This window comes from Mytilus edulis, chromosome 1 (assembly GCF_963676685.1).
Source record: "Mytilus edulis chromosome 1, xbMytEdul2.2, whole genome shotgun sequence".
NCBI lineage: Eukaryota > Metazoa > Mollusca > Bivalvia > Mytilida > Mytilidae > Mytilus > Mytilus edulis.
Genome location: NC_092344.1, coordinates 118,747,631 through 118,759,281, shown reverse-complemented (window position 1 = coordinate 118,759,281; position 11,651 = coordinate 118,747,631). Strand labels below are relative to the sequence as shown.

The following is an 11,651-nucleotide window of genomic DNA, read 5'->3' as shown; positions in this document are numbered from 1 at the left end:
TTAGTTATCACAAATATTTTATATAATATGTAAGAACCACAGTGATTTATTTAATAAATCAGACAAAACTTTTTCTTGTACGTAATTACACAAAAATACATACATAAAATTAAATCTAGAACAACTGCATATGAAAGCACTGAAAAATGACTAATTGTTTTGAACTAAATGATTCCTCTTTTGGGATTTGCCCATCCTGGGATTTCAATCATCTAAGAGAACATATGGCAAAATATGTAATGGTTCATCTGAATATGATAAATTTGTAAATAATTGTGTCCAGTCATACCACTCGCCATTTGAATCAAGATTTCCATTCACACTAGTCCATTGTTCATTATGCAGTTTATCAATTATGTCCTCAGAAACAATGCCTCGATCTGGAATATCATAATCACTGTCTTCGTGTAACACATTATCATAATCAACCGGTGGGAGATTACTTTGAATTTCTTCTAATGAAGGAGGTTTAATGCATTTAGATTCTTGATCAGTTTGTTCACGTGATCGGACTTCATCTGACCGATACACAATATCTCCACCTGAACTATCTATAACATCAACACTAGATTCACCTTTTCCACTCTCCAGAGATTCACTATGGTCATCACATCTAAAAGGAGTCATGTCCACCGCTGAACTTGGTGTTACAGATGTTTGTAGAAATTTTTGGACAAGGTCGGACTTTGCCTGACTTAAATTTGCATGGGTTCTACTTGGTGTGGACATATCAAGTAAAGACTGTTCTAAAAGCCTCTTTTTATTACGTTTTGGTCTTGCACCAGGTGGCAGTGCTGATTCTGGGACGTCACTTTCCTTCACAATTTGATTAGTTTCTATTTGTTTTATTATATCACTGCCAACAGATGCACTCCCACTTCTGGCTTGAAGTTCAGCAATTATTTGTGCAGTTGTTTTCACTTTTGGAGTTTTGTTAGACTTGTCCATTGAAAAGTCAGTATTTACAGACAGACTTACATTTTTCCTTGAAGGAAAACTTTTATTTAAACTAGCTTCCGATGGACTTCGTGATAATGAGCCATTTGTTTTTTGCGTATTGCTATTTGAACTGGATTTTACAGCACCATTCATTTTTGAATAATCCACACAATTGTCAATTTTTGCTGTTTTGTTCAGTGACTCATCTGCATATTCCTTTCGTGCACGTTTCCTGTTTGCAATATTTGTTCTAGACAATTTTTCATCAATATTTCTGTTTTTTGCTTTTCCGTTGAGTTCTGGGGAATGTTTAGAACGACGTGGAAGTTTTTCACTACAAGCACTTGATAAACTTTCTTGAGACATATTTCTAGTCAATCTACATGAGTTTTCAATTCGAGTTGAACTCGGTGGGCGGAGAGGAGTATCTACTGGAGTTGATGGCCTACTGCAAGAAGACACAGGAGACACGGCTGGTGATCTTGAATCAGTTGAAAATGTCATTTTTGGAGAAATTGCGAACTTTGGTGTACTATGTAATCTTGGTGAAGATGTTGGTGTGGATCTCAAACTTGGAGAGAGAGTTTGTTTAAAATATTGAGGCATACTTGGAGTGTTTGGTTTGCTCTTAATGGCTGGAGTATTTGGTTTGACTTTTTGTTGCAGCGTTGGTGTATTTGGCTTTGACGAAGGAAGTGATGGTGTGTTTGGTTTGCTTCCTGGCAGTCTTTTAACCTGACTAGACTTTACATAGGCTGGTGATAATGATCCCAATGAAGGACTTTGTAAACTGGCAACATTTGGATGAACAAGGCGTTCACCATTATCCCCATTTACAATGGGATTGTCAGAATTGATCAAATGTTGCCAATTTTTCACTAACTTTTTAGCTCTTTTAGCTAATTGTTCATTTTTTGTTTTCTTCCTCAATTCATTTACGTATCTCCCAATTCGTGTTTGCTGAAATGGAAAAAAATAAAATAAAGTAATAAAGATGTATTAAAATATCACCTCCATTCTTAAGTTAATGTGGAATAATTTTACTTGCATTTAAACTCAAGAAATTCATGACTACTTTAATATAAATAATGAAGTGGTCAATCTCTTTTTTCTTTCATTGTAGAGATCTAAATGTTCCTAGTTCCTGTGTTCAAAAATCTTCAGCAATCATAATTTTGATTTGGCATCTGGGATATGAACCTTTCTCAAACTAGTATTTATAGAGGTTTTGACTTAAATAATGTATTTTGTATTCACATTTTTTGTTCTAACAATGGTTATTAATTGGTTTTTCAATAGTTTTAATTGTACTATTTGTACAATTCAGGTCTTCAATTCATATTCAGGTTATACAAGTTCAACTTTTTTCCTTTTCCAAATACATTAAGGGGGTTACCATTTGATTTTTATGGGGGGGGGGGGGGGGGGATAGGATGAAATTTGAAAAAAAGGCAGCATGACAATTGTTGTAAAAAAGTCAGGATAAGCTAAGGAAAAAAAAAAGGCAGGACCGAATAGACTGAAAAATAAAAAGGCAGGACAGAGATTACAACTAAAAACTAGAGGCCCTCAAGTGCCTGTGTCGCTCACCTGTTACTGTATTTACTGATGTTGGCCATCTTGGGTGGTAGGTGGGGTCATTAGACACTTTTTTAAATAGATACATTAGTAATGATTGTGGCCAAGTTTGGTTAAATTTGCCCCATAGTTATAGAAAAGAAGATTTTTGTACAAGTTACAAAAATGACGAAAATTTGTTCAATATTGACTATAAAGGGCAATAACTCCTTAAGGGGTCCTCTAATAATTTTGATCATGTTGACTTATTTGTAGATCTTACTTTGCTGAACATTATTGCTGTTTACAGTTTATCTCTATGTATAATAGTATTCAAGATAATAACCAAATACTGCAAAATTTCCTTAAAATTACCAATTTTAGGGCAGCAACCCAACAACAGGTTGTCAGATTCATCTGAAATTTTGAGAGCAGAAACATCTTATTCTGATGGGCATTTAAATCTTGAAAGATTTGCCCTAAATATCTTAGTTTCAAAGATATAAAGCAAAAACTGCATTTCACCACTGTTCTAATTTTAGCCATGTCGGCCATTTTGTTTTGTAGGCGGGGTCATCGGACACATTTTTTAAACTATATACCACAATGATAATTGTGGCCAAGTTTGGTTAAATTTGGCCAAGTAGTTTCAGAGAAGAAGATTTTTGTACAAGTTACAAAAAATGACGAAAAGTTGTTAAAAATTGACTATAAAGGGCAATAACTCTTAAAGGGGTTGACTGACAATTTTAGTCATGTTGACTTATTTGTAGGTCTTACTTTACTGAACATTATTGCTGTAAACAGTTTATCTCTATCTATAATAGTATTCAAGATAATAACCAAAAACTGCAAAATTTCCTTATAATAACAAATTCAGGGGCAGCAACCCAACAACAGGTTGTCCGATTCGTCTGAAAATTTCAGGGCAGATAGATTTTGACCTGATCAACAATTTTACCCCGTCAGATTTGCTCTAAATGCTTTGGTTTCAAAGATACAAGCCAAAATATACATTTTACCCGTGTTCTATTTTTAGCCATGACAGCCATCTTGATTGGATGGCCAGGTCATCGGACACATTTTTTAAACTAGATACCCCAAGGAAGTTTGTGGCCAAGTTTGGTTAAATTTGGCCCAGTAGTTTCAGAGGAGAAGATTTTTGTAAAAGTTTACGGACGCCGGACGCCAAGTTATGAGGCAGGACACAATTTTTCATCCTAGCCCCCCCATAAAAATCAAATGGTAGCTCCCTAAGATTGAACATCTTTACACATTTTTAGTGTATAGTATGTCATGGTGATCTTGTGTAAAAGCAAATAAGTGTCAGCTCAGTCAGTATGCTGTGCCCTACATGTTAAACACATTTCTTGAAGAAAAAAAAAGCAAATTAACTCAAAATAAAATTGGTAAGATGTGTCTGCGTAGCACTATGCCACTTTAAAATCAAAAATTAATATCTGCAGATGGACATCAGCCAATCAATCGGACAATCTTGATTTGTGTTCATATAATGAGAGGAAGTGAATGTTTGTAAACGACTCTTACCTCCAATGCTTCTCTAGACATAGGATATTTCTCCAATAAGGAGATAACAGCCACCACTGCTGCCATGTCAACAACCTGAGGAAACAAAGGAAACTTTTTTATACAGAGATATAATCCACTTTGAAAACATATGGCCTATAACATTTTAACTTTATTGAGTCTGTCCTAGGTTACGGGGAGGGTTGGCACCTTTGAAATAGTTTATCCCCGACACTTTTTGTATGTGTCTGTCCCAAGTCAGAAACCTGTAACTCAGTTGTTGTTTGTTGCTGTTTTACAAGTATGTTTTTCATTTAATATTTGTACATGCACAATAAACAGCTGCGCCATGAGTTCATGTACGCCCTTCGCATATCCATAGAAGAAGCTTATTTTCAATTAAATGGGCCCTCCAAGGAGTATAGTACAAAATAAGACGTAAATAAAACAATAACAAAAAGAAACCAGATGCTCCGCAGGGCACAGCTTTATAAGACTGCAGAGTTCAAACCCTGAACAGTTGGGGCAATTATGGACAAAACATTCAAGCTTGATACAGCTCTGATTTAGAATAGTGATTAAATAGTTGACACGGCAAAGGTTTCTCACACAGAATGAATGTGGTCTAATGAACTTAAAAAAATGTTTTATTCCTTTTGAGAAATACACTTGCTGTTGAATATAAATCCCCTCAAAAAAATATTAGAAGAAAAATTCTTTTTAATCTGAAATGAGAAAAATTTTACCCCCACCCAATTATTTTTCCCCTCCCCCTTTTTCATATTCCAAAAAATATCTCAATTCAAGTTTCTAATTGAGTTGGCAATAATAACTTCTCATGTAAATGCATCATAAAATATTAAAATAAACAAGAATGTGTCCTCAGTACATGAATGCCCCACTCGCACTATCATTTTCCATGTTCAATGGACCGTGAAATTGGGGTAAAAACTCTAATTTGGCATTAAAATTAGAAAGATCATATCATAGGGGACATGTGTACTAAGTTTGAAGTCGATTGGACTTAAACTTCATCAAAAACTACCTTGACCAAAAACTTTAACCTGAAGCGGGACAGACGGACGGACGGACAGACCAGAAAACATAATGCCCCTCTACTATCGTAGGTGGGGCATAAAAATGACATACAGTCATGGTTAAAATTAATATTAATTAACAGTAACTTCTAACAATAAATTTACTAATACACATCTCAATACAATCATTTCTTAATACATAATTTTCAAGCAGTGTAAGGGAGCTAAACAAGTAATCAAACATACATTTTGTATATGTAACAGTGTTTCTTAAAATTTTAATTGGTTTACCTCCCCTTCACTGCTTTTAAATTGTCTGAATTAACCAGAAAAACCCTTGTTTTCCCCCTTTTTTGCCCCTAATTAATTAATGATTTGAGCCATAACCATCCCTTTGTAGTATGGAAACTTGTGGTATTATTTCAGAGAGATTTAAAAACAAGTAATTGACTGATAACTACAAAAATGCTTATTTAGGCCCCTCACTTATTGAAACCCCCCCCCCCCCCCGACCCCCTGAAGCAAGAACACAAAAGCTAAATTCCAGCCTTTCCTATTTAGTATGAAACCTTGTAGTATAATTTCAGAGAGATCCATACACTTAAACACAAGTTATTGTCTGTAAACTAGAAAAATGCTTCTTTTTGGCCCTTTTTTCTTAATGTTCAGAGATATTAACCCAAAATTGATTCCAAGCCTTCCCTTCGTTATATGGAACCTTGTGGTACAATGTCAGAGAGATCAATACTCTTAAATACAAGTTATCGTCTCTAAACTAGAAAAAAACTTGATTTTGGCCCCTAAATACTGCATGAATTGAGCAATTACCCCCAAACTCAATCCTAGCCGCCTTCATTTTGTGATATAGAACCATGTGGTACAATATCAGAGAGATCCATAAACATACACACAAGTTATTGTCCAGAAACAACAAAAATGCTTTTTTTGGGCAACTTTTTGGCGGTATAATTTAAGAGCAATTGAAATACTTATACACAAGTTATTATCCTGAAAGTAGGAAAATGCTTGTTTTGGCCCCTTTTGATATTAATAATTCAAAGTTTCATGAGAACTGCTGAAAGCATTTTAGAGTTATTGTAGGAAAACTGGAAAATCCTCTTTTTTAATGATAAAACCCCATAACTCGGAAACATTAAATCAAAAATTTATAAAAAACAAAAGGGAGCTAGTGTTTCCTACAGGTGGTTTTGGCGTGTAATGGCGCCCTGTCCTTTTTGGGAAAAAAATTTGGCGCCCTGCCCTAATTTTGTCGAAATTCCTGACGCCATGCCTTTACCGTCGTAATTAACAACCTGTACTGAAAGACATATTTTATGAATACCGCTCGAGTTATTTCCCTTCAAACGTAAACAAAAGTTCACTAGGACGCCATGTTGTAATAGATTTCGTAATCAGCTGATTAGCAAACTGCAATAGATTGAATAGTGAATACAGATACTAATCATGCCATCAACAAATCGGATGAAGCGAAAACGTGAGGAAGAAAATGAGAAACAGGCTTCAAAATGGAGAAAGCTTTTATCATTTTTTCAAAGGTTTGTAGATTTTTATTACAAAATGGTTACGCACTTGCAACGGTGTTGGTTCGGGGGTTAAAAATAAACTTTTGTCAAAGGGGTAATTTAAGGTTAAAGTTGAGTTAGGCCAAGGATCTCATCAAATCACTTGCATATTAATTACTTTCAATTAATTCATTTTTTCATCAAATTATTTTTTTTAAATTTACTTCTTCAGTTTTTAATTTGAATTAATCTAAGAAAGGAACAATTTATGAAAAAACTTCCAGATTATTTAAGATATTCTTGTTTTATGTGTTATTTATTTATTTTCAGCACCAAAGAGGCACGGAATGTTTGTGACACAACGCAGAAATAGACAGAATATGTCAACTGTAAACAATCTTGTTCTAGTGTTAGCAAATACCAAATCAATAGATGATTTGGATATCAGGGAATGTGTCAACCTGTTTTTAGGGAAAAAAAGGAGGATTTGTCAATGACAATTAATATGACCAAAGCAATATTTTTATATATATGACATAGTTCTTTCTTGTTTTTAAACATTTTTAAAGAACTGATTTTGTTTTTAATTGTGTTTATTGTTTTAAATATTTCATATATATGTTTTAAACACTTTTTCTTGTTTAACAATTTGTTTTAATGATTGATAAAATTTGATTACAGATGTATATGTCCTTTTTATAGCATTAAACTAGTATGTTTTAAATGAATCCATTTTATAGAAATTGCCTGTTTATATTAAGTAAGTGCCCTAAAATTGTTGTCCATCGCGCTTAATGTGCCCTCTGAGCTAACAATTACCCTGCCCTTTTTAAAAGCTGCAGGAAACACTAGGAGCTCACATCGTTAGATATATATAAACAATTCACTAAAGTTTTATGCAAATTAGTTAAAGCATTTTGGAGTTTATGTCTGACATGTTGATGACGGACGGACAAAGATATACCATTTACATTATACGTCCACCAAACAGGCCTATAAAAATATTGATGGCCGTCAACTTTCTTGTTGGAATTATTTTTCTTTTGTCATTTTGGTGATTTTTGTAGCAGACTGCAGTATGGGTTTTGCTAATTATCAAAGGCCATTTTGTCTTTTGTGCAAAGTTGTCTCAAAAGTAAGTATACAGCATATTTTTATATCAATACATGCATCCACATTCAAAATATCTGGTGTACTTGCTCCTGGTTGGGATTTGACCTTAACCGAATTCTGTTTTATTCAAGCCACAACTAGACAATAGGAGCTCGAGGACTATGAACAAATGATACATAAAAATGAGCAAATATCGAACGCATTCAGCCTTCTTTATATTTAGAAGGATTCTGTTACTATTTTCTTGTAATACACTTGGAGGGTTTGATTATGAAATCACAAGTCGTCTCGAAGACGTGTTTGCAGCAATGCCCGAAGCCGAGAAGGTGTTGCTAAGCAGAAACAACAAATATCTTCATTTTCTGTCTCTACTCAATTATGATGCCTATTGAACTTTTCGTATACAGTACTTAATGGATCTAATATCACAAGCATGGATTTAATTTGTTCTTTAATATGGTAATATTCTTTTTAAAAAATCACCCAAGTCTTAACCCTTTCAACGCTATACACGGCATATGCCGCGATGACATACGCCGTCCGCCACTGCTATTCGCGGCATATGCAGCGATGACAACGGATTTTTCATAAGGACTCTTAAACCATTCGGTTTTCATTCGGGTCCTCTCTAATTTTTCCTTGTATGAATCGAGGATATGCAAGGTCTCATTTGCGCTTGAAATCCCGGCAATTTTTATTGTAAAATCATGCAGTAGAAGGAAAAATTGAAGGAAAATAAAAACAAATATTTTGACAAATGCAAATGGCGGAAATCGGAAACGAAGCTGTAAATATGGAAATATTTCAGCATTTCTATGGCGAAACTGATGACGAGGATTAGTTAAAAGGTTTCTTGTTATCTCAATGTGTTTATTACATTCAATTCGTGTGGGAAATATGATTTGATCGATCATTACGAGACGTAGAAAAAGGGGGGAAAACGGAGGTTGACTGAAAATTTTGAGGACGGAGCCACTGATTTGTGCCATGATTACATAATACGTTGTGTATGGTGCAATACGCTACGGAATCGAGCAATGGGTGTCTTCTTTATTATATGGCAGATAAAAAAACCCAAAATAGATGAAGACGAAAAGTAGTTTTTATTCAAAATTCAACACAAATGTAACAAATTACACCTTTTACCTGTTAATTACCTGAAAATGCAGGTAACCTGATAAAGATTTTACTGAAATAATTGCCTAACATTACAGTTCATACTCTCCTGAGCATTTTTCATGCAATAACTTTTTCTGTATCTCTTACAATAAAAAAGATACAGCAGTCTGAAAAGGAATATACTGTTCTAATGAATGAACACAAAAAAAATGCAGCAGCAGCAGCCATTTTTCTATTTTTTTGTGTAGCGTTGAAAGGGTTAATAATATTAATAATAAAGTGATTGATGTATATTAGTTTTTGGTGGGGTTCATGTTGTTTATTCTTTAGTTTTCTATGTTGTGTCATGTGTACTATTGTTTTTCTGTTTGTCTTTTTCATTTTTAACCATGGCGTTGTCAGTTTGTTTTAGATTTATGAGTTTGACTGTCCCTTTGATATCTTTCGTCCCTCTTTAAAGGAGTTAACTTTTATTAAGAAATTAAAAGGGAATTGCTTTAATTTTCAATTTTTTGTTTTTTTTAAATATTGGATTGTCGAAGTTTTTCTTTCCTTTTCTGTGTTCTGGATTTTTCTACAGGGTTATGAAAAATGAGATCATTTCTTTCCAGGTAATGAAGATTTCATTTGGTGTCTTTTCAATATGATAATTGGGGTTAATATCAACAAGTACTTGAGTAATGACGATATCTATCATGTGTATCACTATCTTAGCTAGAACTGGGTATTCCTATATAAAAGTATTAATCTTCACCCTAGTTGACATTCCCACAAAGTTTGGCAAAAACTTACTAGTCCGATTGAAATTTTACTAGTCAAGGACATCGGACTAGTAGCTAAACGTGCAGACTGTGGATGATACTTTTTTTTTAATTTCATTTATTTTAGTTGCTCTCAATAATTGTACTTCATTCTTACATGTACATAAAATTCAATCTGTTCATGATTTTATATCTCTGCTCATTGAGCTAGTGTGAAGAAACCAAAAGAAAAATTCAACAGATATTTTTTTTAAGAGAGGTTTATTATTATCGTTCTTCTTTAAGTTATAAATGTAAAGACTTGTCATTTTCTTTCTTAATCTTCTTTTGAATAGCCCCACTTGGTACAGTGTATCATCTCTTTTTAAGATTCATGTATCTAAGCTGCAAAACCTATAGCAAACTTTGTCTTTTTTGTTGATTGTTTTTGCTTTCCATTGACCATGAATTTAATCAGTTTAATTTAGGGTTTGTTTTTAATTATATTTTGTACACCACTGCCCTACTGGGCTAGGTTGGGGAGCAGACCTGTAGCCAGGAGTTTCCAAAGGGGTGTTATTTGGACTCATGAACTCAACTTTAACAGTCACAATTCAAACAGAATGTTGACTTTAGGGAGCTACCATTTGATTTTTATGGGGGGGGGGGGGGCTAGGATGAAATTTGAAAAAAATAGGCAGGACAGGAGTCCCCCCCCCCTCATAAAAATCAAATGGTAGCTCCCTTAACAGTGCTTATTTGTTTTCAAGTGAACCCCCTCAGACTATGGGTATGGGGAGTGTCGGGGGACATCAATCATTATTAATTCCACCCATGTGTACCCAATCCAGATCCTGCAATTCACTGGATGTTGTTTGCTGTTTTTAATATAAAAAAAAAGATCTTTTGTTGATTCACAACATTTTTAGCTTTCTATGAAGTGTGGGTTTTGCTCATGTCAAAGACAGTGATCAATATTGATGATGGGAACATCAAGTCATCAGGAGAGTTATCTAATCAGCAATCAGACATCTTAAATATCTTTGTATAATGAATTTTAAGTTTTACTTGTAATGTAAATCTCATCTACCAAAATAGCAATCAGAAACAAAAGGTTAACTTGGTTGATGAATTATGAACGCCATGCACAGGTAACATACTAAAAGTTCTTTGTTTGATTAAATGTCATTTATAAATGAATGGATCACACTAGTTTCAGCAAAAAAAATCTTATAAAACATTTAAATGTGAAAAAAAATAAGTCCTTGTACAGTATACATCTACTTTCAGTAAACTTATTTCACAACAGGAATGAGATACGAGTGAACTATAATCAATATATGCACAGATCAAATTAATTAATTTGCTTGATATGTAATTTTTAAATAAAAATATTTTCATATGGAGGATTCCGTTATATAAACCATAAACAATTTTTATTTTTACTTATGAAAATTCACGCATGTATGTTTCGCCTATCATCGGTAAATAGTTTGTTTAAATAGCTGATCGAACACAACATGGGAGCCATGCACAACTTCACCATGGGACAATTTTATATTTCAATTTTCCCTGTTAATTTCTTACATTATTTTCCTCATCAAGGCCCTTCAGCAACTTCTCCTTTAATTCGTGCGGACTGCACTGCATTGGGACGCCAAAAAGCCCCCAATTTAAAGGATTTCAGCCAGCTGAACGACTGATGTTGTCCGTCCAGTATGGCGGACTTCCATACATTGCAATTGTACGGATATCTATAGCGCACTGGCATCTGGGAAGTCTCTCTCCAGTGTCGTGACGTAAAGTGACGAACGACTGGACTGAGCAGTGCGCGATTGTAGACCACGTGGTTACGATAATACGATATCAATGACGTAGAACTTCCCTTCTAAATCTACACCAACATATCATTTGCATTAATTATTCAGTAAAATGAGACTTTATTGTTTAATATTTATTAAGAGTTTGGTCAATTATAGAAAATAGTAGAAGTAGAAGAAGAAAATGAGGACCGACGAGCGGACTATTTTTTGTCTGATTCAGTCACACAAATATTTGCCAAAAGAGGGCTCTGATAGCTGAGTTGACTATTTGGA

At 34.1% G+C, this 11,651-nt stretch overlaps 1 protein-coding gene across 1 annotated transcript; it reads right to left on the bottom strand.

Annotated features, from left to right (window-relative positions):
- Positions 1-11,403, bottom strand: LOC139503117 (mediator of RNA polymerase II transcription subunit 26-like). The gene is made up of 3 exons (XM_071292830.1): positions 11,143-11,403; positions 4,045-4,119; positions 1-1,899 (listed from the first exon to the last, which is right to left on the bottom strand). The coding sequence occupies exons 1-3, from the start codon at positions 11,203-11,205 to the stop codon at positions 205-207; spliced, it is 1,833 nt and encodes a 610-aa protein (XP_071148931.1). The 5' UTR covers positions 11,206-11,403; the 3' UTR covers positions 1-204.
- Between the last annotated feature and the right edge of the window lie 248 nt (positions 11,404-11,651).